The sequence below is a fragment of the Oryx dammah genome, unplaced genomic scaffold (assembly GCF_014754425.2).
Source record: "Oryx dammah isolate SB20612 unplaced genomic scaffold, SCBI_Odam_1.1 HiC_scaffold_25, whole genome shotgun sequence".
NCBI classification, from domain to species: Eukaryota; Metazoa; Chordata; class Mammalia; order Artiodactyla; family Bovidae; genus Oryx; species Oryx dammah.
Window position 1 is genome coordinate 438,288 of NW_024070209.1, and position 27,005 is coordinate 465,292.

At 45.8% G+C, this 27,005-nt stretch overlaps 1 protein-coding gene across 3 annotated transcripts in view; it reads right to left on the reverse strand.

The window, feature by feature from the left end:
* MERTK (MER proto-oncogene, tyrosine kinase) overlaps positions 1 to 27,005 on the reverse strand; it is a 120,973-nt gene that overhangs the window by 65,562 nt on the left and 28,406 nt on the right. Inside the window, exons 1-3 of one of the 3 annotated variants that reach the window (XM_040267534.1) lie at positions 20,727 to 21,419; positions 10,184 to 10,284; positions 4,998 to 5,171 (exon numbers count right to left, since the gene is read on the reverse strand). In XM_040267534.1, coding sequence (XP_040123468.1) covers positions 4,998 to 5,171; positions 10,184 to 10,284; positions 20,727 to 21,259 — 808 coding nt within the window. In that variant the 5' untranslated portion in view covers positions 21,260 to 21,419. Of the gene's footprint in view, positions 1 to 4,997; positions 5,172 to 10,183; positions 10,285 to 20,726; positions 21,420 to 27,005 lie in introns of those variants that run through there. The other 2 variants (XM_040267535.1, XM_040267536.1) reach the window with 2 other exon arrangements.

The following is a 27,005-nucleotide window of genomic DNA, read 5'->3' on the forward strand; positions in this document are numbered from 1 at the left end:
CCCTGGGTATTAAATTTTGCAGATCCTTCTACTTGCTAAGAAAACTGAAGAGGAAGAGTTCTAGAAGAACAGAGACGGGGACTACCCTGGTGGTCCAGTGATTGGGACCCCTTACTTCCAATGCAGGGGATATGTGTTCAATCCTTGGCCAGGGAACCAGATCCCACATGCTGAGTAGTGGCCAAAATGTAAAACAAAATAAATTCTAGATGAACAGAGATGGACAGACTTTGTCCTTACTTTCATAAAGAAAATGATACTGATTTTGGCAAGTACAAAATCAGTGAGAGACAGAATCCACAGTAGAACTTCAGAGAAGATTATCAAATTGGTGCCTAGGACACCTGTCCTAAGAGGACAGGCATGGAGTTCAGCTCACCAACAGGAAGTCAAGTCTGATTTCAGAATGAATTGCAAACTGATTTCCAGTCTTTCCAGGACAGTTCCTAATCCAAGGTATCAAGGAATATCTTAGAAGACAAGATGGAGAGATAAATGGTGGAAAAAATAAAATTAGGCAGATTTACTGCTGATTGAAAAGCAGACAAAAGAGCTGATTTCATGAATTGATATCAACTCAGAGGTTGCCTGATGGCCACTGTGTTTTGTCCTCGGTTAGATCAGAATCTAGACAGGAAACAGGGAGAGAATTTGCTAATCCAATAAGAAAATCAAGGTTCAAAATGGCCTTAGTAGATTGGGATGATGAGATAAATTTTCATAGGGATAAAGGTCACATGGTGGGCTGAAATTTCAAAGTAATTAAATATACAAAAAGCAGGAGAGCCTTGATTTTTTTGCAGCAATTTATGAGAAAAATGCTTGCGGATTTCAGTTAACCTCAGACTCAACATGAACCAATACATTAACCTCACCAAAAAGGTAATGTAAACTGCATTAGTAGAAACAAAGCATTCAATATATTTAAAATGGATAACCAACAAGGTCCTACTGTGTAGCACAGGGAACTCTGTTCAGTGCTATGCAGCACCACGAATGGCATGGGAGTTTGGGGGAGAATGGATACCTATATATGTTTGGCTGAGTCCCTTTGCTGTCCACCTGAAACTATCACAATTGGCTAACTCCAATATAAAATAAAAAGTGTTTTTTTAAAAAAAGCAAGGTAAAAAAAAAATTCAAAACACGAGAGGTTACAACCTCCACTTAACTTCACACACATCTTTCCAAAACAACACCAACGCTACCAAGCTCTTTCAACAAAGAGAGGAGTTGGGAACACTTTCCAACTATGTTTTATGAGGTCAACGCTACCCAGATGGCAAAACCGACATCACAAAAACAAAACCATAAACCAGTTTCCTTCACGAACACCGTTGTGTGAGAAAGACCTGGACTGGCCTTTGTCCCTGGTAATTTACTGAGTAACGAGAGTGGCTTTGTTATGCTAATGAGGTAAATCAGGCGGATCCACGGATGACTTCTAGATGGGGACTGGTCACCAGAATGACTAAATCATGTGATGGGAAGGCTGGGGCTTTGATCCACGTGATATTAGCTCAAGTTCCTGGCGTCCAGGAAAGAGAGGGAGGTCTGGAGACAGTATTCCACCATGGTTAATGCTTTAATCAGTTACACCACATAATAAAGCCCCAATAAAAAAAATTCTCAACACCAAAGCTCAGCAGTTTCCTGTTCTGTGAACACATTGATGTAGCAAGTGATACTCGTCAAGGCAGAAACGCTCTGCATTTGGGACCCGACCAGACTTCATCCTGTGTGTCTCCTTGGTGAACTATAACATAAGCACAGCACTTTTCTGAGATCCGAGTTATTCTAGAAAATCACTGAGCCCAAAGGGGCATGATGCCTGCTGCTTAGTCACTAAGTCTGAAGCAACACCAGAGGGTCTCTTTGCGACCCCATGGACTGTAGCCCACCAGGCTCCTCTGTCCATGGGATTTCCCAGGCAAGAATACTGGAGTGGGTTGCCATTTCCTTCTCCAGGGGACCTTCCCAATCCAGGGATTAAACCCATGTCTCCTGCATGGGAGGTAGATTCTTTACCACCGAGCCATTTGGGAAACCCAAGGGGGCCACAGGAACCTCCAAATTGATAGCCAGTAAGTAAGGAGTACAGGTGGCTTGGGGACTCCCTTGAGACTCGTGGATGGCAGCTGAGGTGAGGGCAGTCTTGTGGCAGATGCTGTCCTGACCACGGGGTCTTCACTAACTCACAGTAATTAGGAACAGAACCGGCTCGCAGTACAAGCAATCAGTGTTATCCCAGAAAAAGCTTAAATGCAAAAATATTTAACTTAATATCTACCAGCCAATGGAATCTATCACAATCCATCAGGACCAAGCAGAGTTTAGCCCAGAAATGCAACACTGGTTTAAAATTCAAAAATCCAATCAATGTAATTTGCCACATGAAGAGAATAAAGGTGAAAAACGATATGACCTCAATAGATGCAGAGGCCCCACACTAAAGAATACATACCTTCTGATTTCATTTCTGTAAATTTCAATAACAGGCAAAGTTTATATATGAAACTAGACATCAGAACAAGGTCACCTATGGGAGGGGCAGGCTGACCCAAAGGGAGAAGGGGGTACTTGCTATCTATACAATATATAGCAATGTTCTATATATTGACTGAAGTGGTGGTTACATGACTGTCTACACTTATCATGACTCATTGATTGTGTGCTTAAGTTCTATGCATTTAATTATATGTCAATTTAACCTACATATTTCATTGTATGCCCCATAAATCTTCTTTACAGGACTTCAAAACAATCATCCAGAGAAGGTGGAGTGTATTTTTTTAAAGTTGATTTTGAACAAATAAGTCACTTGATGATCAATTCCTCAGAGAAACTCAAAGAAAACTCAGATGAAGGCAGAGACATTGATAACATTCCTCGTGGAGTCAGGAGTAAGAAAAGTGATTCAGAGACAATACCTCTGACTGGCAATCACTTGCTGGCTCATTCTCACCATAAACATTCAGTGAGCATTGCCATGAGTCAGGCTCTGTCTTGGGAGAGACAAAGCCCTTGTCCTTACTAAGCATACGTTCTCTAAGAAGACAGACAAGGAGACTAAACAATAAAGAAGGTAATGACAGACTGTGATGTGCAGCGAAGGAAGTCCACAAGAATATGTGCCATGCCTGAGAGTCAATAGAGGAGTGAGGAGGACCCGGAAGAACGAGCAGGAAGGACCTCTGTGCAGAAGTGTTACCTGGCACGTGTCACGGGAGGAAGGGCAAACGGAACGACGTTGCAGGCAGAGAGAGAAGCAGTGCAAAGGTCCTGAGGCAGGGAGAGGGGGATGTTTCTAAGAAAACAAAAGACAATCAGTGTGACTGGCGCTTAATTAGCAGGGCGGAAAGAGTGGGCGGGGTGGAACTGGAAAGTAGAGTGGGGACCAGAGCACATAGATCCTTTGAGGAAGAGCAGAAAGGCCTCTTGAGAGAAAGTCAAAGATAACGGGCAGCCACTGAAGAGCTCCAGCAGGCAGGGGACATGACCTACCATGGAGAACGAGAGTGGGGATAAGGCTGGAAGCAAAAGGCAATGGCACCCCACTCCAGTACTCTTGCCTGGAGAATCCCAGGGACGAGAGAGCCTGGTGGGCTGCAGTCCATGGGGTCGCTAAGAGTCGGAAACGACCGAGCGACTTCACTTTCACTTTTCACTTTCATGCATTGGAGAAGGAAATGGCAACCCACTCCAGTGTTCTTGCCTGGAGAATCCCAGGGACGAGGGAGCCTGGTGGGCTGTCGTCTATGGGGTCGCACAGAGTCGGACACGACTGAAGTGACTTAGCAGTGGCAGCAAAGAGACCAGTTAGGATGCTACTGCAGAGATGCTGGTAAGAGGAGGCATTGACCTGGACCGGGGCCCTGCAGCAGACAGGCAGAAAAGAGATTTGAGATGTATTGTAGGAAGACAACTGGCAACCTCCTGATGTAGTCAGTCTAAATAATGAGCAGCAGGAAGGATGGGGCAGGCAGTGACACGCTTTAGTAGGATGGGGAACTCTGTGGCAGAACAAGTCCGAGTATGGAGGGGAAACTAAGAGTTTCATTTTAACACACTTGCATATCCAGTAAGTGGACATGCCAGGAAAGGAGCATGAAGCTCAGGAGGGTAGTCTGAGCCAGAGGTACAAAGTTCAAAGTCATCATCACATGGATGGTCACGAAGCCAGGATCCAGAGGAGATCTCCCAGGCAGGAGTGCCTCAGAGGGATCAGAATGCAGTCCAGGACTGAGCCCTGTGGCACCCAGCATGTTCAGAACTCCTGTCGTGGGCAGAGGAAGAGCACTGAGGCAGGAAGGAAGCGAGGAAGACAGTGGTTTCGGAAGGTCACCTTTGGCACGCAGCATCCTCGCAGAATACGCCCTGAGTACATGCAGGCTGGGAAGGTTAGGGGGTGGTAACCTTACCAGACGTTGCTGGGAGATGCGAGGAGAGGAGCCAAAGAGGAGCCCATCGGATTTTGCAGCACAGAACACAGCGCTGCCCCTAGGAGCAGTGTGGGAGGAGGGCTGGGACCGAAGCCAGGTCACACCCACTTAGATGGAAATCAGAAGACTGCTGACCTTCCCAGCACTCACAGCCCCACGGTGACTCAATCCTCCCACAACTGCCTCCATGACCAAGGCGTTTTCCTCGCCACCACCTCACTGAGGTCTTCACATCAGTGGTTCCTGAAAGGCAAGGCCTGCCAGGCCAGCTGGCCCACAGCTGCCACAGGAGATGTGAGCAGGGCTTCCCGGCCGGCCTGGCTCGAAGATTCCGGCCACTTGATTGATGTGAGCACGGACACCCATCCTGTGCTGTGACCTCTGACCCCCGAGATTTCCACCTGCCTCCCCATCTGGTCCCCATCCTGGGCTGCCACACCTGTGTTTTTATCCTCGTCGAGTGCCCGCTGCTGTACGCTACAGCATTCACCCATCTTCTGCTCCCTTCCACTGTCAGAAAGCAAACGATAAACAAATGCCACAACTGAGACTCACCAGGAACAGTCAGAACAGAGGGGGACCCTTCTGGAAGTTCGTTAACACGGCTGCTGTTCTGAACCCAGTAAATGCTGACGGGCTCGGGTGGACCCACAGCCTGACAGGTGAGGTTGAAGGCTGTATTTCTGGTGACATTCATGCTCTCAGGGTGCCTCGTAAAGTAAGGAAGTCCTGCAGAGGAAGTGGTAAGTGGAAGAAGGTTTTAGATTCACAGGTCAAGGCACAGCCCCCAGGTGAATGGAAACCACACCAGAACTCGGCAATAGTCCTCTCTGCCCACCACCCTGCAGTGTAGGAGACTTGGGTTTGACCTCTGGGTTGGGAAGATCTCCTGGAAAAGGAATTGGCAACCCACTCCAGTAGTCTTGCCTGGGAAATCCCATGGACAGAGGTGCCTGCTAGGCTACAGTCCATGACGTCGCAGAGTCAGACACAACTGAGTGATTAAACTTTTACTTTCTGTCCACCATCCAGGTGTGAAATGCTCAGTTTTCACCTCGATGAAGTTGAGTAAGAAAGCACACAGAAGCTAATTCTTACCAGTCTAGCTCTAGCTGGCTTTCTAGGACACTTTCCCAAAGGAGCAATGGTGATTCAGAACTGGTTTTTCCAGAAGGGAGGCCTGGCAGTTGTGAAATTAGGTGTTGCTTAAGCTCCTGGGAAAGGCTGGCAGGATTCCTCACCAATAAACACAGACTGAAAACAAAGCCACGTGCGAGGTCTGCCCCGCCTTTTGTTTTTTTTTTTAAGTTTAAGTATACTTGATTTACGGCTTCCCAGGTGGTGCAGCATAAATGCAGGAGACGCAGGGGACTTGGGTTCAGTCTCTGGGTTGGGAAGATCTCTTGGAGGAGGAAATGGCATCCCACTCCCGTATTCTTGCCTGGAGAATTCCATGAACAGAGGAGCCTGGTGAGCTACAATTCCTGGGGTTGCAAAGAGTTGGACATGACGGAGCAACTAAGCATGCATACTTGATTTATAATGCTGTATTAGTTTCAGGTGTATGGTGAAGTGATTCAGAAACTTTCAGGTTCTTTTCCATTATAGGTTGTTGCAAGATACTGAATAGAGTTCCCTGTGCTATGCTTGTTTATTTTATACATGGTGCTGTGTACCTATTCATCAGAAACTTCCACTCCTTCCTCTTTGGTAACCAAAAGTTTGTTTTCTTTTTCTGAGTCTGGTTCTGTTTTATAAATAAGTTCATTTGTATCTTTTTTTTTTTTCATTTTCACATATAAGCCATATCATATATTTGTCTTTCTCTCTCTGACTTCACTTAGTATGATAATCTCTAGGTCCATCTATGCTTCTGCAAGTGGCATTATTTCATTTTTTATGGCTGAGTAATATTCCATTATGGGCTTCCTGGTGGCTCAGCGGTCAAAAATCTGTCTGCCAATGCCAGAGATGCAGGTCAGGAAGATCCCCTGGAGAAGGATATGACAACCCAGGTATTCTTGGCTGAGAAATCCCATGAACAGAGGAGCCTGGAGGGCTACAGTCCATGGGGTTGCAAAGAGTCAGACACAACTTAGTGACTGAGCACACACACAACATTCTGTTAAACGGCACATCTTCTTTATCCATGCAGCTGTTGGTGGACACTTAGACTGCTCCCATGTCTTGGAGACTGTAAACAGCACTGCTGTGGACACTGGGCTGCATGTATCCTTTCAAACCGAAGTTTTCATCTTTTCTGGATGTTTGTCCAGGAGGAGGATCAGTGAATCACAGGGTAACTGTGATTTTAGTTTTTTGAGGAAGCGCCATACAGTTTTCCACTGAAGAAGGCGACGGCACCCACTCCAGTACTCTCACCTGGAAAATCCCATGGACAGAGGAGCCTGTTGGGCTGCAGTCCCTGGGGTCGCTAAGAGTCGGACACAACTAAGCAACTTCATTTTCACTTTTCACTTTCATGCGTTGGAGAAGGAAATGGCAACCCACTCCAGTGTTCTTGCCTGGAGAATCCCAGGGACGGGGGAGCCTGGTGGGCGGCCGTCTATGGGGTCGCACAGAGTCGGACACGACTGAGGCGACTTAGCAGCAGCATACAGTTTTCCACAGTGGTTACCAATTTATACTTCCACCAACAGTATAGGAGGGTTCCTTTTTCTCCACACCCTCTCCAGCATTTATCATTTGTAGACTTTTTGATCACAGTCATTCTGACTGGTGTGGTCCATTTTTGAGGACAACCTGTTATACGTGAGACTTTCATATTGGTGATAATAAATTTTAAAATCTGTACACTTGTGTAAGACTGAACAGTTTTTCCAAGCCTAAACTCATGAAAACAGTGTAGACAGAGTGACACAGTTACAACCTCAAGATCTTCCACTTTGATCCCAGAAGTGGGGTCACAGGGGGGTGACGTAAGGAACAGCTCAGAGACAGCCAGTTGGTACTTATTTGGGGCATGTGCCAAAATGTTAACAGATCAAGCGAACTGACCTCCAGCATTTAAATTGTGTTATTCGGGGACTGGGAGTTCACAGATCCGGTCCCAGCAGGAATACCGTGGGATTGATAAAATGGGATTCTTTTTTCCAAGCTTCAGTGTTTTACCAAACTTCATTTGAACCTAACTCATTCCTACCCTGCACATTTTTTTTCTGGGACTTTACAAGTAAAATGTCTTCTGAATAGTTTTCCCAGAGTAGCAGCAAATGTGGGAACCCTTCCCTCCGGTGGATACTGGCAGAACCCTCTGGCATGGCCATCCAGTTTGGGACCGTGCATGCGTGCCCTCCAAGTCACCTGAGCAGTGTCCGACTCTGTGTGACCCCATGGACTGTGCTGGTCAGGCGGCTCTCTCCAGGCAAGAATACTGCTATGTCCTTCTCCAGGGGATCTTCCCGACGATCCAGGGACTGGACCCGCGTCTCTTAGGCCTCCTGCATTGGCAGGTGGATTCTTTACTACTAGTACTATCTGGGAAGCTGTGCAGGGAAGTCTGAGATGGGCTCAGAGCAAAGCTCCAAAAGAGACCCCCGTGAGGGCCCTCCCTCTCTCGCACCTCCTGCAGCGTGAGCGGGTATCAAGTTCAGGTTTAGACGAGAATGGACAGCACAGATGCCTTTCAGAGGGAGACAGGTCTCCTTAAACTTTGCTGAGAAGCTAATCACCTTCTCTAAAGCCTGTGAGGAGAATGGTGAGGAGAAAGCAGCAAAGTCATTCTCCTGATGACATTGTAGATGGGGGTGTCTTGGCGAGCAGGGATGCAGAGACCCTGGAGGTCAAGTCCCTGGGACAGCGGGGAGTGGCCACTTGGGTTGATAGTGAAGATGTTTCTTCCTCGAAGCCCCTCTTGGCAGGCCTTGCCGCTGCCGAACCAGACAGGCAAGGCCCAAGATGCAGGACCTGGCCTGGCTCACCTGTGCGTCAGCTCATGTCCCCACGAGAGATCAGGCTCCTCGAGGGCAGAGATTGCCTTCTTCCTTGCCTGATGGCCCAGTTCTCCCCTGCCAGGCCCATGTCATGTCATGGCATCAGAACTGCACTGAATCACGTGCCTGAGAAACCCTGAGGATTGAAAAAGGAATCCCAGGCACAGTGGAAACTAGCTTATTCTCCCTGGTTTCACTGTCCACATAAGCGAGATAGGAAAGCAGGGGTCCCCAGCCTCTAGGATCTAATGCCTGCTGATCTGAGGTGGTGCGGATGTGATAATAGAAATAACGGGTACAATAAGTGTAATGCACTTGAATCATCTTGAAACCATAACCACCCCCCTGCCCCAGCTCCGCTGTCCACCCCTTTGTCTGGGGAAAAATTATTTTCCATGAGACGGATCCCAAATGCCAAAAAGGGTGGAGACCACTGCAGTAAAGGATACTAAATAATAAATAACTGGCACTTGACCAGGTGAGTGGCACCTAGTGCCAGCACTGAGAACTGCTTAATAGACTGCATTTTGCCTCCTAAAATAGACTTTAGGTTTTATTTTTTGTTGTTGTTTTGTTTTTGGCTGTGCTGGGTCTTAGTTGCCCCGGAGCATGTGGGACCTTAGTCCCCTGACCAAGCATTAAACCCACATCCCCTGAACTGGAAGGTGGATTCCTTACCACTGGACCACCAGGGAAGTCCTAAGACTTTAGCTTTTTAAATTGTAAATAACCTTAAGGCAAGGAGGTCCACAATCCCTTTTTATCTCAGGCTTAGTATCTAGCAGAGAGCTAAATCTTTAAGAATTAAGTTTATTTCACAACTACCTATAATCTAAGAAAGAAGATGGCTTTTAAAATCTCAGTGTTTAGGGACTTCCCTGGTAGTCCAGTGGCTAAGACTCTGTGCTGTCAGAGCAGGAAGTCTGGGTTCGATCCCTGGCCAGGGAACTAGATCCCATATGCTGCAACTAAGAGTTCTCATGCTACAACTAAAAGATCCCGCAGGCTGCAATGAAGACCCACAATTACACATGCCACAAAGACCCAGCACAGCCAAATAAATAAATAAGTAAATAAATATTTAAAAATAAATAAATAAATAAAATCTCAGTGTTTAAAGATCTGCAAGTTTTGCATCAGAGTATGCAAACAAATGGGATAAATTAGGAATTTGAGGGTAACATGAACACACTACTATATATATAATAGTTAAACATCAAAGACCTACTGTATAGCACAGGGAACTATACTCAATATTTTATAATAGCTTATATGGGAAAAGAATCTGAAAAAGAATATATATATATATACACACACGGTTTCCTTGGTGGCTCAGCAGTAAAGCTGAGCGGTAAAGCTGCCAATACAGAGACATGGGTTCAACCCCTGGGTTGGGAAGATCTTCTGGGAAAGGAAATGGCAGTATTCTTGCCTGGAAAATCCCGTGGACAGAGAAGCCTGGTGGGCTACAGTCCATGAGGTCACAAAAGAGTCAGATACAACTTAGTGATTAAATATGAAACATACATACATATATATATACACACACACATATATGTATTCTCTATATGTGTATATATATATGTATCTATCTATATCTGAGTCACTTTGCTATACACCTGAAACTTACACAACACAGTATATCAACTTCAATTAAAAAAAATTTTAAAAACCCAACAACAAACAAATGGGCATGCCAAACTCTGGAGCATTATACACAAAGCAATTCACAGAGGCTCTAAAAGAAACCACCAAGCGGCAACTGGACATCGTGGCCTTTGGACTCACCTTGAACCTCGATGTAGATGGGGTCAGACACGATCTCGTCACTGTTTATTTTCATCTTACAGATGTACGACCCATTGTCTGAACGCTGCACACTGGTTATGCTTGAGAGAGAAACACAAAGATATTTCACTGACGACCTTTCGAGTTTCTGCTACAGGAATCAACGTTCTTCAACCTCGTTGCCTTTCACTGTGATGATTAACTGTGTATGTCAACATGGCTAGGTCTTGGCACCTCGATACTTGGTCAATCATTACTCTAGATGCAGACATTTTCCTGTGAAGGTATTTTTCAGATGTGATTCATATTCAAGTCAGCAGCCTCAGAGTAAGGCAGACTATCCTCTATTGCTTGAGTGGGTCTCATTTAGTCACTTAAATGCCTTAGGAGCATAGACTGAGGTCCTCTGAGGAACAAGGAACTCTGCCTCCACACTGTCTCTGGAACTCAAGGCTGCAACAGCAGCTGTCCCCTGGGTCTCCCACTGACACTCCACAGATTTCAGACTGGGCAGCACCCACAATTACCTGATGCTGGGACAGACTGAGGGCAAAAGGAGAAGAGGGAGGCAGAGGATGAGATGGTTGGACGGTATCACCAACTCAACGGATACAAGTGTGAGCAAACTCCAGGAGATAGTGAAGGGCAGGGAAGCCTGGCGTGCTGCAGTCCATGGGGTCAGAGTCAGACGTGACTGAGCGACTGAGCAACAATTACATTAGGGGTTTCCCTAGTGGCTCAGTGGTAAAGACTCCACCTGCCAATGAAGGAGGTGTGGGTCTGATCAAATGTCGACCCACTCCAGTATTCTTGCCTGGGAAATCCCATGGACAGAGCAGCTCCGTGGGCTACAGTCCATGGGGTCACAGAGTCGGACACGACTTCGACAACAACAGTGACATTAAATCTTTAAAATGACATCAATCTTTAAAATAATTTTTTTTTGCTCTCTCTCTTTTCACATGTGTGTACCCGGTAGGTTCTGTTTCTCCTAAGAACCCTGCCTAACGTCTGTGTGCTCACTTCCTGGATTCCTACGGCAGGCTCTACACCAGGGTTCTCCACATCAGAGTACAACCTCTCAAGGCATTTTGCAAATTTGTGGGACTGCCCTGAATGGTCACATAACTAGGGGCCAACACGGCTTTCAGGGGTCAGAGGCAACGTTTCCACAACCCAAATGATCTTCAGAGACTGGAACCTAACCCCATCATACCCACACAAAGTATTTTGCTTGGTGTTAATATCCATTTCCTTGCCCAGGACCATGAAAATGGTAGGCTAGTAGCTCCTTGTCCCGTTTTGAACTTGGCCGTGACTCGGCCATCGTCTGGAAAAAGGATGACTACAGCATCTCTCTGTCTGCAGTGGCCGTGTGCATGGCGCAAGTCGCCGTGGACTTTATTACCTCTCCTGCTGTGGTCACACCCAGTATTTACACATTCACGTTCATACTATTTAATTTTCAGTCACCTTCCTTTTGTTTTCCTCATATTACAGTGTAAACATGGTACATTATTAAATATCTGATATAAACAGGAGGCCTTGGCTCAAAAGGTTCAGAGTCCTGCTTGTCAATTTCTCAACATGTTTACAAACAGGGAGATATACCACAGAGGTGACACCTGCTCTTAGCTGGGGCAGGAAGGGATGAGAGTACAGAACACTCTGAAACGCTCTCAGACGCTCCCCGAAAGAGGACACCTTTATTAGTCCCACAGCACTGGTTTCTTCTCTGTGCATCAGACACAACCAAGAAGACTGTGATAGAGGAAAACGGGAAAAAAAGAAAAACGTGGAGAGGTCTGCTTGTCTTCCTAGCAGCTTGCTCCCCGACGCAACTTATTTGTGAAAGTGTTAGTCGCTCAGTCGTGTCTAACTCTTTACAATCCCATGGACTCTAGCCCACCAGGCTCCTCTCTGTCCATGGAATTCTCAACATGGCAAGAATGCTGGAGTGGGTTGCCATTCCCTTCTCCAAGGGAATCTTCCAAACCCAGAAATTGAACCCGACTCTCCTGCAGGCAGATTCTTTACCGTCTGAGCCACAAGCAAAGCCAGGCTTTAGGGAAGGGGCTTTATGTCAGGGTGCCTAGAGGTCACCAGAAGAACATGGAAAGAGACCTCACAGGACAAAGATCTCCAAATAAGGGGTTAGCGGACCCTCTCTGAGGATGTGTTGGGATGTCGTGGTTACCAGAAGGGGATGAAGAAAGAGGAAGAGGAGCAGGTATGCTGTTCACGCAGATGAACAACCAGGGGCTAGATAGTGCACACAGCGCCTGGCAGACTCTGTATGCTGATCAGTCTAGCCTTCTTTGTAGCTCTACGGAAAACCAAGGTCATGGCTACTGAAAAGAGGAGCGTTTCCACTCATTTCACAAGTTCACCTTGAAAGAGGCATCACTTTCTTGCAGGAAAACCTAGGGAGGAGCTGAACAGAGTGGACGATGAGACCCAAGACTCAGTGAGCCAGGAACGAGAGGGGAAGTGACAGCCAGAGAGGAAGGCAGGCCACAGCCCCAGTGAGGCTGCACCCAGGCCAAGGGTGCACAGCACACCAGAACCCGGGCAATCAGCAGGCACAGATAACCACGGAGCGGCACACGCGGGCGGCGGGAAGCAGACTGCACAGAGCGTCTAGGCGTGTCTTCAACCAGCCAGCAAGGAAAATTCAGAGTAGGAGAAGAGCAGGAGAACACAAAACTCAATAAATATTTGGTCACTTTGTATTTTTTTTTAAAAGAAAGAAATACAAAAAAAAGAATCAATAAAGCCTTGCCTGAAAACAAACACTTGGTCTTTACTCATTTGCTTTAGGCAGGGTTTAGCAGCATCTGTGAGAAGCACTACTTGTGTCTGCATTAATTACCAAGTCCAGATTCCTCTTCCCTATACCACAGGAACAGTTTTTCCCAAATAATTCTACTTTTTGTTTTACAGACATAACATAAAGGCTCCCAGGATGAAGTCAGGGTGCAGCTGGGACTCGAGATGGGAAAGTGGTCCCCCATCTCCTCCCTCCCCCCCGGCAGAAACAGCAGGAAAGGCTCCGCTCACAGCATAGCAATCTAGACACTCCGACGACTGAGTAAGGAATTCCAGAAAGAACACAGAGAGGGGAGGGGGAGGATATGATTCAAGAAAATGCCCAGAACTGGAGATATGGATCTTTCCAAACCTGACCATTAGGCCGGGCAGCACAGCAAGAGAGAAAAGACCCACCAAGGGGCTTCACCAAGCCCCTTAGACATGTCACACATCTAAGATAAAGCAGAGACCTCCAAAAGCTTCCAGAGAAAGGAAAAACAGGTAATTTATGAGTGAATCAGAACAGCATCATGCTTCTCAAGAACAACTCTCGGAGCAAAAAGATAACAGCAGGAAATTGTTTTCCTTTTAAATTCTGTATCTGGTCAAACTGTCTTTTGGTGAGAGTAGGAAAAATCTGGTATTTTCAGATATTCAAGAGCCCAGAAAGCAAGTGGAGGGGGTGGGCTCCACGTAAAGTGAAGGAGTAAGCCAGGAAGAGGGGAAGCTGGGCTCTGGGAGACAGGAGCTAGAAATCAGGAGGAATGAGGCTCCCAACAGCAAGAGCAAAGATGACTCATCCAGACCCAGGCCTGGAGAGAAAGGAACGGTTCCAGGTCTGGCACCTCCAAGGAAAAAACTCCAGTCCTGAGAATTGTGTCATTTTGAGAGGACATGCTTATTTTCCTTTTGAACGTGGAGGAGAATGAGCAATCAAAAATTAGAAAATTAAGTGAACTAACAGGCAGGCAAGGAAACTATTAAATTCAGGAAGATCAAAAAGCTCGACAAGAAGGCCAATGTAATTACAGTCTGATGACATGATTCGGCTGAAAATAGCATTTCCACAGCCACAGAAATTGTGAACCCTGGGCACTGATTTAACCACAGCCATGAGTAATACTCTATTAGATTAACACACCATGCTGGGGCCTGGCATGGGTATCCACACACACACACACACACGACTCATGGATTGAATATCTCTGGAAAGCTACCCAATCAGTGGGCCACCTCTGCTCCCCATCGGGAAAGCACTGGGGGCTGGAGTGGGATAGACAGACTACTTCACCATGTGCAGGCACTTTTTAATAAAGGTTTAAGAATTCCAACAGATTTTGGTCAAACATCTGAACGGGAGAAGGCGAAAAAAACCATAGACTCAGACCCGATGTCTAGACAGGAACCACCTGGAGAGAGCCAAGGTGAGGAAGGGGGGCTGGCAGCTGCAAAAGCTCGTCCCCACCAGGATCCCCTCAGCTAACACAGCCCCAGAACATCCTACAAGGACACACATCTCTCTGGCCATCGGACCTGTTACAACTAGGCTGACCTGCTCACAGAAGGCTTGTGGTAATGGTGGTAGTTTGGTTGATAAGCTATGTCAGACTCTTTTGTGACCCCATGGACTGTAGCCTGCCAGGCTGCTCTGTCCTTGGGATTTCCTGGGCAAGAATACTGGAGTGGGTTGCCATGCCCTCCTCCAGCGGATCTTCCCAGACCTGAATCGAGCCCGGACTCCTGCATTAGCAGGCAGATTCTTTACCATCTGAGTCACCTATATGTGGAGTGTACACACATCTCTCCATCTCTCTGTGCTTCTGTTCCTTCTCAGAAATGGAGGGTCTAACACCCACCTCCACACCATGTATGGCACCTACGGGAAATCTGGAACTCAATAAATATCTGGTCACTTTAAAAAAAAAAGAAAGAAAGAAATACAGAAAGGGACCAATAATAGTTGACTCCTCTTGAATACCTAGAGTGGTTAAATTCATAGAGAAAAAATGTGGAATAGAGGTTGCCGAGGGCTGGAAGGGATAGGGAGTGGGGAGTTAGTGTTCATGGGTATGGAGTTTCAGTTTGAGATGATGAAAGAGTTCTGGAGATGGATGGTGGTGATAGTTGCATAAAAATGTGAATGTACTCAAGGTCACTGACTTGATTCAAAAAGGGTTAAAATGGTGTTTTACTTTATGTGTGCATGCGTGCTCAGTAGCTAAGTCATGCCTGACTCTTTGTGACCCCATGGACTGTAGCCCACCAGGTTCCTCTGTCCATGGGATTTCCCAGGCAAGAATAAACTGGAGTGGGTTGCCATTTCCTCCTCTAGGGGATCGTTGCAATCCAGGGCTCGAACCCATATTAGCAGGTGGATTATTTTACCATTGAACCACCTGGGAAGCCCATGTTATATGTATGTTACAACAATCAAAAACAAACAAACAAACATTAAAAATGAAAGAAAAAAAACTAAAAAGAAGAATACAAAGACCCACTGATAAGCATTCTATTTAACTAGCTGTCATTCAAATGGTGCTGACAGGATTCCATGGATAAACCGAGTTCAGGAATCCGGTACAAAATCTGACCTGAAAAGAAGTCTGAATTGAATATAAAGTAAGTCTGAAAGTCTCAGCAATCTGTGGCTAAAATTAGCTTTTCCAACTGATGGCTTTGTTGAACAAATGATGTTCTTACTTTCTAGATGTTTGGCTGATCTCTCATGTACTATTCCATCTTCGGGGTCACCAACAGCAGCAGGATAAAGAGCAGCCAGCGATGGCATCAGGCAGACCCAGCTGGGGCAGGGTGGGGGAAGGGTCTTGGCTCTCAGAGCCTGCAGGGGCCTGCCAACACAAGTCTCTCAGGCACAAGGAGCACGCAGGAACCCAAACTACCCATTTACCATGTTTACCAGGAAAATGCACTAAGAAAGTAAAATCCGTCCAGCTTGAGCCACTGGGAAGGATGCCAGAATTTAACGAGCATTGGGAACTCTTAGACTACAAAGAAAACAAATATCAAACACTCTCCCTTTGCCATAAACCACCCAGTAACTAAATCTGCAGGGCCTGTCAATACACAGGAGTATCAGTTTTTGTTTTTGCTTGAGGGTGGGTCTCCTCAAGTCTTCTGATCTGAAGGCTGGTGCCTTCCTGGAAAATTTTACCTGATGAGTGTTTCAACCTAAGCCAGAGAGCTTTTTTACACCTTACACCAGACTTTAGAGCTGACTGTTGTTGTCTAGTCTCTAAGTCGTGTCTGACTCTTTGCGACCCCAAGGACTATAGCCCACCAGGCTCCTTTGTCCATGGGGATCTCCCAGGCAAGAACACTGGAGTGGGGTGCCATGCCCTCCTCCAGGAGATATTTCTGACTCATGGATCTAACCTGCGTCTCCTGCACTGGCAGGCAGATTCTTTATCACTGGGCCAACTTGGAAGCCCTTAGAAATAACTGCCCCAGGAATTATACTCTTCTTTAGAGACTTCATCAGGAGGTCTTGGCTACGCAGGGCTCCCAGGCTAGACGAATGGATACCCTATGCTTTGAGCTGGTATCAGGTGTAGATGGGGTAGGACACTGGTTGGAGTGTCAAGGGGGACGTCCAGCCTGGTGACAAGTCCTACAATGGAGGTCTAGCAACTACTTGCGAGTGATGCACCATCCAGGATTAGGCATGGGGTGGGGGGTGTGGGGCCAGGAGTAAGGAGGGGTGTTGGTGGAGATTTTCTGTTTTAGCCACCAAGCTATTGATTAGGAATACTCCAACCAGACACTGAGTGCTCCCTACACCCATTAATGCCAGATGACTCTTGACTCTATCAATACTAACAGACATCTGATCCCTGCTTATATGTAGTCATCTATCATTTGCACATTTGCTTAAATAAACGTGGTCCATGCAGTACTCTTGGTGGCATCTCCAATAAAATTGCAAGCTAATGAATTCCTGGTAAAATGGCATCCACTGAAAGCTTAGAACTAGTTTTTAGCTTTTCACTTTGCTGGGAACCAGAGTGGATTTCCTTGGGGCCCATGAGATGTGAGAAGAGAGGATATGAGGAGAGGTGTGCAAATCAGGCTCCCTAGTTAAATTTACTCCCAGCTTACTATCTAGTTACCCTCGGCAAGTCATCCTAATTTATAAGGACCTCAAGGTCCTCATCTAAAAGACATCAAATTAGGCTCTCCAACATCCTTCTATCTTGCAAAGAAATTATACAAATATTGATCATCTTGATCAAGTTACTTTAATTTACTTTACTGAATTACCCACAGCTACAGTGTCACCTCAACACTAACAAAGTGAGTATGTCAGTGGTGGACTTGATGTTGCTCCAAACATTACTCGGTTCAGCTGAGTGTCCATGAACTGTAAGAATTCTGATAACTAAATTTGCTCAGTTGGGAGGTCACGTAAGATTTGCTTCCCTTCCAAATGATTTTATGAGAGTTCAACCAAATATGTGCAAAAGTATACATTTTTCTCTAAAGTTCTCCAAATTTCACCTAGTCACCTTCCAATATCTAAAGACCTAAGTTCAAAATAAGACTCTGCTGTCCCCTATACTGGCTGTACTAGTTTGCATTCCCACCAACAGTGTAAGAGGGTTCCCTTTTCTCCACACCCTCTTCAGCATTTATCACTTGTAGACTTTTGGATTGCAGCCATTCTGACTGCTGTGAAATGGTACCTCATTGTGGTTTGGATTTGCATTGCTCTGATAATGAGTGACATTGAGCATCTTTTCATGTGTTTGTTAGCCATCTGTATGTCTTCTTTGGAGAAATGTCGGTTTAGTTTTTTGGCCCACTGTTTGATTGCGTCTTTTATTTTTCTGGAAGTGAGCTGCAGGAGTTTCTTGTATATTTCTGAGATTAATTCTTTGTCTGTTGCTTCGTTTGCTTTTATATTTTCCCATTCTGAAGGCTCTCTTTTCACCTTGCTTATAGTTTCTTTTGTTGTGCAGAAGCTTTTAATTTTAATTAGGTCCAATTTGTTTATTTTTGCTTTTATTTCCAATATTCTGGGAGGTAGGTCATAGAGGATCCTGCTGTGGTTTATGTCGGAGAGTGTTTTGCCTATGTTTTCCTCTAGGAGTTTAATAGTTTCTGGTCTTATGTTTAGATCTTTAAGATCCAGTAATCCCACTGCTGGGCATACACATCGAGGAAACCAGAACTGAAAGAGACACGTGCACCCCAATGTTCAGCACAGCACTGTTTATAATAGCCAGGACATGGAAGCAATCTAGATGTCCATCAGCAGAGGATGGATAAGAAAGCAGTGGTACCTATACAAAAAGGAGTATTACTCAGCCATTAAAAAGAATACATTTGAATCAGTTCTAATGAGGTGGATGAAACAGGAGCTGATTATACAGAGTGAAGTAAGCCAGAAAGAAAAACACCAATAGAGTATACTAACACATATATATGGAATTTAGAAAGAAGGTAACGGTAACCCTGTATGCGAGACAGCAAAAGAGACACAGATGTATTAAACAGTCTTTTGGACTCTGTGGGAGAGGGAGAGGGTGGGATGATATGGGAGAATGGCATTGTAACATGTATATTATCATATGTGAAATGAACTGACAGTCCAGGTTTGATGCATGAGACAGGGTGCTCGGGGCTGGTACACTGGGATGACCCAGAGGGATGGGATGGGGATGGAGATGGGAGCAGGGTTCAGGATGGGAAACACGTGTACACTCATGGTGGATTCAAGTCAATGAATGGCAAAACCAATACAATATTGTAAAGTAAAATAAATTAATTAAATTTAAAAAAAAAGACTGCCTACTCTAGGTGTAAAAATTCTCCAAGTCTTTTGAATATCTCATGGCCCTTCAGAGCTTTCAGTCAGGTGGTCCAATTCCATCTCTTTGGCAAGAAGACCAAGAAAGACGTGGAGGCTCACTTACAGTCTCATGGGAGCCAGTGGCAGGACCCCAGCCTGAACTCCCAGCCCAGACAGCAGGTCTGTGCTTTCCTTCTAAATGATACTCGGTGGGACCAAGACTTTGGTCAGACTTTTGTTTTTATAAGCTTTTAAACCTTATTTATTATGAAATGGTGATTTTAATTCTCCCATCAGAAGCTGTGTCTGTATAATGGAAAAACATCTGTGTTTTGCAGACAATGGAGAAAAAAATACAGTCAAGTCTCCCGAGGGGTCTCAGTCACTAGCTGAGAATGGCAGCCCAGGAGACCAAGCCAGACTTTAAATCGACCAATGAAAGACATGCAAGCTATTTTCTGTGCCTTGATGATGACCAGGATAACTTAGAAAATGCAGAAAAAAAGGGGGGGAGTCTTATGGAAGCGTTGACACACTAAACTCCAACTGGAGTCATCAGGTCTGTGGTAACTCAGAGGTGGTTTTTCTGAAAAGGAAACACACAGTGATTCACCCAAAGACATGACACAGCCTGGAAGTGGCCCAAACATCAGGTCAGAGAAAGTAAAAACAACAGATCAAAGAGGCTCCCCTCAGTGTGGAGGAGTCCCAGAGAAAAGGCTCGTGCATCATCGCTGCCGGGCTCCAACCTCATCTTGAGCTTTTAGTGACTACAGTCTGCGCATGCCTGCTAAGCTGCTTCAGTCGTGTCTGATTCTTTGCAAACCCATGGACTATAGCCCGCTAGACTTCTCCGACTGTGGGATTCTCCAGGCAAAAATACCGGAGTGGGTTGCCATGCCCTCCTCTAGGGTATCGTCCCAAGCCAGGGATCAAACCTGCATCTCTTACATCTCCTGCACTGGCGGGAGAATGCTTCACCACCAGTGCCACCTGGTAAGCCTAACTACAGTCCACCTAATTCTAAAACTGTACATGCTAGGCGGTCCTGATGTAAACACCAACAAACACACACCCTCCTGGCTAAGAGGAGACAGGAGAATGAAGAGGGAGGGAATCCCCTGGAGGTCCAGGGGTTTAACTCCATGCTTCCACTGCAGAACTGCAGGGGACATGGGTTCGATCCCTGGTTGGGGAACTAACATCCCACATGTCACATGACAGTCAAAAAAGAGAGAGAGAGAATGAAAAGGGACGGCGGGAAGAGGAGCCACTGTCTCACTGTCTCCATGATCTGGCGTTTATGGACTCAGTCCTTGGGATGATGGGTTATTGGGTTACATCCTGGCCTGGCTTATTCCTGTCTCTCCCTCAACTCACTCTGCCTGCCTGGGCCAATACAAAGTGGAATGTTGAGATGGAGAGCCAACTGCCTGAAGGTCTGTCTCAGCTCCCCAGACTTCAGACTTTCGGCGTTCTTCCCACCCCAACACGAGGTCAACATCAGTACCAGCATCTGTACCCACAAGGGCTGCTGGGAGAGGAGGGAGGAAGGAAAGACGGAGCAAACGAAAGGGATGAAGGGCTGCACTGTTTGACAAGCTCCACGCCCACCCAACGATTCTGATGTCTCCTCATGCCAGGCAAGGACACGGCTCTCACCCACTGGGAGAGTTCTGGAGTCCAGCAGGACTTGGGGGTACTTGCAGGCCAGCTGGGAAGAGTGTCTGATCACCAAGAATTCCACTGGGGCCAAAATCCAATGAAAAGAGATCAACAATACAATTGACTATTAATCTACACTCTGAATGGACTGGTGAGGCTGCTAACACAGAAAACAAAAGGCTGTTTTGATTACTGACAAGCCTTTTGCTTTTGAATCAGCAAAAGCATAACATTCTCAAAGAGAGAGAGAACACTTACCTGAAGGAAGCGATGACCGCTGTAACTTCATTATCTGGATAAAACTGAGTAATTGCATGATGGACCCCCAACAATTCCTTCCCATCTTTCCACCAAGAAATAGTTGCACTGTCCTGGTAGATGTTAGGTATGTTGATGGAGCAATTAAACTTGACATCTTTGTGTTCAGAAAGTATTATATGGCCAACCGTATGATTAAATGCAAGAGGTGGTAGGAGCTTGGACCTGGCGGAGGTCACCCTGGGAAAGGCTACATTTCCAGGGACTGGTGTTCCAAGCTGGATAGGTGGAGACACAGCGGTGTGCTGGTAGCGACCAGTGTGAGGAAAGAAAACTGGCGTGTGGTCAGCCTGTAAGCTTCCTGGGAGAGAACCAGAGAACAGCAGGTTGGGGCTGGTTCCTTCCTTCATCTCAGCAACAGCTGCAAAACAGAATATCGGATTTTTAGCCTTTTTTTTTTTAGGTATAAGCCTTTCATTTTTTTTCAACACATAAAAAACACATATGTGACAAATTTGGATCAAACTGAACATAAAAAAACTTCCTTTTTTCTTGAAAATATATCGTGGATATTCTCCCCCGTCAATATGTTCCCTAACATATATCTAATCTAATTGCTAATTCCACCATGTTAAATTTTTAAATTATTTTTTAATTGGAGGATAATTGCTTTACAACAGGGTGTTGGTTGCTGTCGTACATCAACATGAATCAGCCATAAGCATACACACACCCTCTCTCTTGAACCTCCCTCCCACCCCCCACCTCCCACCTCGAACTCCATCCCACCCCTTTAGGTTGTCACAGTCACACAGCAAATTCCCACCAGCTATCTATTTTACATATGGTAACGAATATGTTTCCACGCTACTCTCTCTATTCATCCCACCCTCTTTTTTATTTAACTTTTTCACTTTTTGGCTGAGCCACACAGCATGTGGGATCTTTGTTCCCCAATCAGGGACTGAACCTGCGCCCTCTGCATTGGAAGGGCAGGGTGTTACCCACTGGACCGCCAGGGAGGTCCTGGATTTTTAGCCTTTTAAATAATGGAGTTTCCCAAGTAGGTTCCCAACTTTCTAGGCCAGCCATGAGAGAGAACTGGGCATCCTCAATATCCTCAGAAATCATGATCAGAATTTATTTAACACACATGAATAGTGTGAATATTTTCTTTCACAATTTTATTCATTTGTAGACTTCCTTCTATAGAAAATTTAAGAAATATAATATTCACCGTCAAAATTTTTAAAATTTGAGATATAATTGACATATATATAATATATTAGTTCCAGCTGTATGGCAGAATGATTCCATATTTGTATAGTTTTGCAAAATGACTGCCAGGATAAGTCTAGTTAATATCCATTTTCACAAATGGAAATTTTTTTCTTGTGATGAGAACTTTTAAGATCTACCATTAATAACTTTCAAATAGCCATTTGCAGGATTTTAGTTCCCTGATCAGGGATTGAACTTGGGACCTCAGCAATGACAGCATAGAGTCCTAACCGCTGGAATGCCAGGGAATTTCCTACGATACAGTATTACTAACTACAGTCAGCATGCTCGACATTACACCCCCAGGACTTAATTATTTTATAACTGGAAGTTTGTACCTTTGACCACCTTCACTCATTTTTGGAACTGCGACTCATTCCAAATCCCTCCTCCTTAACTCACCAGCACGGCGGGCAGGTGCTGGCAACCTGAGAGCACCTCCCTTCTGCCCCGTCAGTCACAGGACTTGATACAGCAGACTCGGCCAACAGTCTGGGAAAGGCTGCTGCTGGCCACAGAGGGGCACGTTTATAATTCTTGTGCCTCCGCATGACCCATTTTCAGGGATGGGGGAAAAGGCATCGTGTGCTTATACGGTGACTTGGAGCTGCTAGCAAAATGTCTGCCTGCTGGAATAGACCTGGAAATATTCTGATTTCATCTGACCCACAAGAATTTCTACAATTTCTGTTGTGCTCTTAGTGTTAACGGCAGTTTTGGAACATACATTCTGTTCTATTAATAGTTGCTATTTATTCAAACACATCAGGACTTCCCTGATGGTCCAGTGGTTAAGACTCAGCTCTTGCAATGCAGGGGACATGGAATCAATCCCTGGTTGGGAAACTAAGATCCTACATGCTGTGTGGCATGGCCAGAAAGAAAAGGCACATTCCACGGGGGGAAAGAGCATTTTTTAAAAAAGCACATTGACCACAGGTGGTGAGACAGGCAGAGAGGAGAGATACAGGCTGGCATGTTGTGGGTGAGTGATGGGGGTACACAGAGCCACCTAGTCCTGCACAAGGGCTGTGCTTCCTGCCACTCTCGGATATCACACCTCCCGGGCTCTCTGAGTGTGAGAGAGAGAGAGAGAGAGTGAGAGAGAGAGAGTGTCTGTGTGTGTGTGTGTGCATGTGTATGTGTGTGTGTGTGTGTGTGTGCACAGAGAGGGCAGAGTAAGCAAATTACAACAAAAGACGCTCAGTTAAACTTGAACTTCAGATAAACAACAAGTAACTTTTAATGTAAGTATTCAGTTAAGTACTTATTTGGTGGATAGAGGTACAAGCAGATTTGGGGGTAGAAGGAGGAATCAGAATTTATTCCTCTGGCTTCCTCCCTGCAGGTCACTTTGGACCACACTCATCCCTCAGTGGAGGGCTGGACTTCCTGCCTCAATGGACTTCCTGACAGAAGTCCTCTCCACCCAGCTCTCTCCCCGACCAGGGAGACTCTCAGGGTTGCTGTACTTGGGAACTGCTTTCTGGGTGAACTCCAGGTTGAAGGACAAGAGGTTTCACTCTAAAAACAGGTAAAGCTTGTTGCTTGTTCTTGAGGCTGAGGTCTCAGGGGCTCTTGGAGTGCAGGTGTCCTTTGCAGCCTCTGGGAGAGGGCTTTGTGAGTCAGCTGCTGGCTGGCCTGGAGCCCAGTCATCCAGACAGATGAGTGCGCTCTGATGGGAGCTGTCCCTTATTCCAAGGAGTCGAGATCAGAGTGACTGTACCGAGAGGGGCCCCTGGCCCTCCTGTCACCCTCACGCCAGGCAAATTTTACACACAGGGATGGTAGGAAGAGGTGAAGTCCATCTTCTCTGATGTTGGGGTCCCTTCTGCAGTTATGGATGCTCTGGCTATTTATCTGGTCTGTCTGCAGACCCTCCTCAAGAACACTCTTTTTCTACAGGCTTCAAAACACAATTCACTTGTGCCTCTTAGAGGCCAACCTACCTGAAGCACTTCCTATTTGTTGAGCTTGGGAGTCAGAGGTTTTGTCCAAATAACTTTTCTTTCTTTCTTTCTTTTTTTTTTTTTTTTGCTACACCATATGACATGCAGGATCTTACTTCCCTGACCAGGGATTAAACCTATGCCCCATGCAGTGGAAGCCTGGAGTCTTAACCACTGGACCACCAGGGAAGTCTCCAGCTTTTCTGTTGTATGTTAAATACAGGGCAAAAAAAGTAGACTGGAAGAAGAGGGTAATACTTCTTTTGGTTTGTTTCATTTCCTTAAAAACACTGAATATTTCTAATTATAAAGGTAGCACAAGTCTGCTGTAAAAAATTCAAATATTTATGGGAGCACAGAAAGTATAGGATGGAAACCTACTTTATAATCCCAACCCTGCAAGATAACCTCTGATTACAGTTTAGGGTATAAGCTTCAGTTTTCTATGAGCTGAGCAGCTCACCGAACAAACTAATGGCAAAGCCACCCAGTCAGGTGACATCACTGAGATTGGGGCACAGCCAAAACCTGTAATCACTATGGAGGGTTTAGAAGATAACTAATCTCCAGAATTTGATTTGCCAGAAGCTGGTACAGTATGATTTAACTGCTAACATTATTTATACAGCACTTGCAGGTCTAAGATTAGCTGTGACTGTCAAATGGGATACAGAAAGGCAAATGTCTCAGCAGAGGGGGAGCAGAGAGTCCCAGGAGTTGAAGGGGGTGGGACACAGCTAACTGTGTGGGGAGGCCTTCCCCAGGCCCCGCCCCACTCCGTCTAGTTAACCTCCCACCTCAGGGACTCGGGCCCGCCACTTTGGTAGTATCTGCTGTGATAACTCCCCAGTTCTCTCTCTGCTGCTGGACTGACTGAAAGCCCCACACTGTAGTCAGTTCCTAGGAGGCACTCAAAATATTACAGGTTTGTTGGATGAGTAAGTAAAGGAATGAATTCAAGGAGGAGTAGGGGAAGAAGGACAGGGTTTCAAGGGGCCAAGGTGGTGGAAAACTAGAGGGAAAGGAAGAGGCCCTAAGAGTTTGGGAATACCAATTTAGCTTCAAGGTGGCACTTCTGTGCTAGGAGAAAAAGAGATAAAGTGGAATTAGAGAACGTTCCTGGTGGCCCAGTGGTTAAGACTCCTCACTCCCAATGCAGGGGGCCTGGATTCAATCCTTGGTCAGGGAACTAGATCCCACACGCCACAGCTAAGACCAGAGCAGCCAACTAAATAAAAAATTTTTTAAAAAAAAATGGAATTAGGCTGAACGTGGAGAGCCCTGAATCCCAGCTGAGGCAGGAGGGGTGCCTGGAAAATTTCTGAGCAGGGGAGGGAGATCAGAGCTGTGCTTGACCAGGCCACAGGAGGGAGGAAGAGGAGCAAGAAGGAGAAGTGGGAAAGCCAGAAGGAAGACATTAAGGCCTAACTACCGGAGTGGCTGGGAAGTAATAGAAAGGATGCTGGAGACAGACACAGACAGGGCTGATCCTGGCAGCGCTCAGCATTACCATCTTTCCAAAAGGAAAGGTCAGTTTCAGATGCAAATTACTATATACAGAGTGGATAACCAACAAGGTTCTACTGTATAGCACAGGGAGCTATATTCAAGAGAAAATGTTAGTCATTCAGTTAGACATGTCCAACTCTTTGCGACCCCATGGACTGCAGCCTGCCTGGCTCCTCTGTTCATGGGATTCTCCAGTCGAGAACACTGGAGTGGACTGCCATTTCCTTCTCCAGGGGATCTTCCCAACCCAGGGACTGAACTCATGCTTCCTGAATTCCAGGCAGATTCTTTACCATCTGAGGCACCAGCAAAGCTCACATTCAATATCTTGTGATAAGCCATAATACAAAAGAATGTGAAAATGGACATATATATATATACATATATATATATATACATTATATATAATACTGAATCATTTTGTTGTATACCTGCAACTAACAAAACAATGTAAATCAGCTATACTTCAATAAAATAAATTTTAAAATGCACTAAAAAAAAAAAGTCACAGGACTTCCCTGGCGGTCCAGTGGTTAACACTTCACCTTCGGGTGCAAAGGGTGCAGGTTCAAATCCTGGTCAGGGAGCAAAGATTCCACATGCCTCCGGGCAAAAAAAAAAAAAAAAAAGAAGCAATATTGTAACAAATTTAGCACAGACTTTTTAACAAATGGGCCAAAAAACCAAGACAAAAAACAGAAGCAATATCGTAACAAATTTAGCACAGACTTTTTAACAAATGGTCCATGTCAAAAACATCTTAAAAAAAAAAAAGAGGTAAATTGGACACAAATATTTAGGAAGGACATAATCTCCGGACTCAGAATAGTTCTCAGAAGTGGCCATTTGGCCCGTTAATCCTGGCCGTGGTTTGAAGCGCAGAGCCCCCATTGGGAACATGGGGATGGTAACAATGGTGCCCCATAGGATCACCAACAGAAATAAAAGAGTCACTGCTATGTCTGGCTCATCATAAACACTCAATAAACATTAGCTGTCAGTACTTAAGTTATTTTCTCTTTTCATTGTGGATCCATAAAACCTGCCACGGCCCAATCCTTAAGAATCGCTGTCCACAGGGGTTGACCTGGGGGCTCAGGGAGGTCCTCACTGCAGAGCTCTGGCAAGAGGTGTGTCTGGGGTGGGGTGCTGGCATTCACACAGTCTTCAGTGTAAATGGGGCTTCACGGTATGTGCTATGCAGTGCATAGCCTCCCCAGACCCACAACCTATGAGGCGGCCTATGTGGAAAAAGGCACAGTGAGCACTTGGACCCCAGGGTCAGGACGACGATCAACTAGAAACGACACCTGGGTTTCCCTGGTGGCTCAGGGATAAAGGGTCTGCCTGCCAGTGCAAGAGATTGGGGTTTGACCCTGGTCTGGGAAGATACCACATGCTGCACAGCAACTAAGCCCTTGGGCCACAACGACTGAGTCTGTGCCCTAGAGCCTGGGAGCTGCAGGGACTGAAGTCCACGTGCCGCCGAGTCTGTGCTCAGTAAGGAGAGAAGCCACCCCAAGGAGAGGCCTGCACGCCA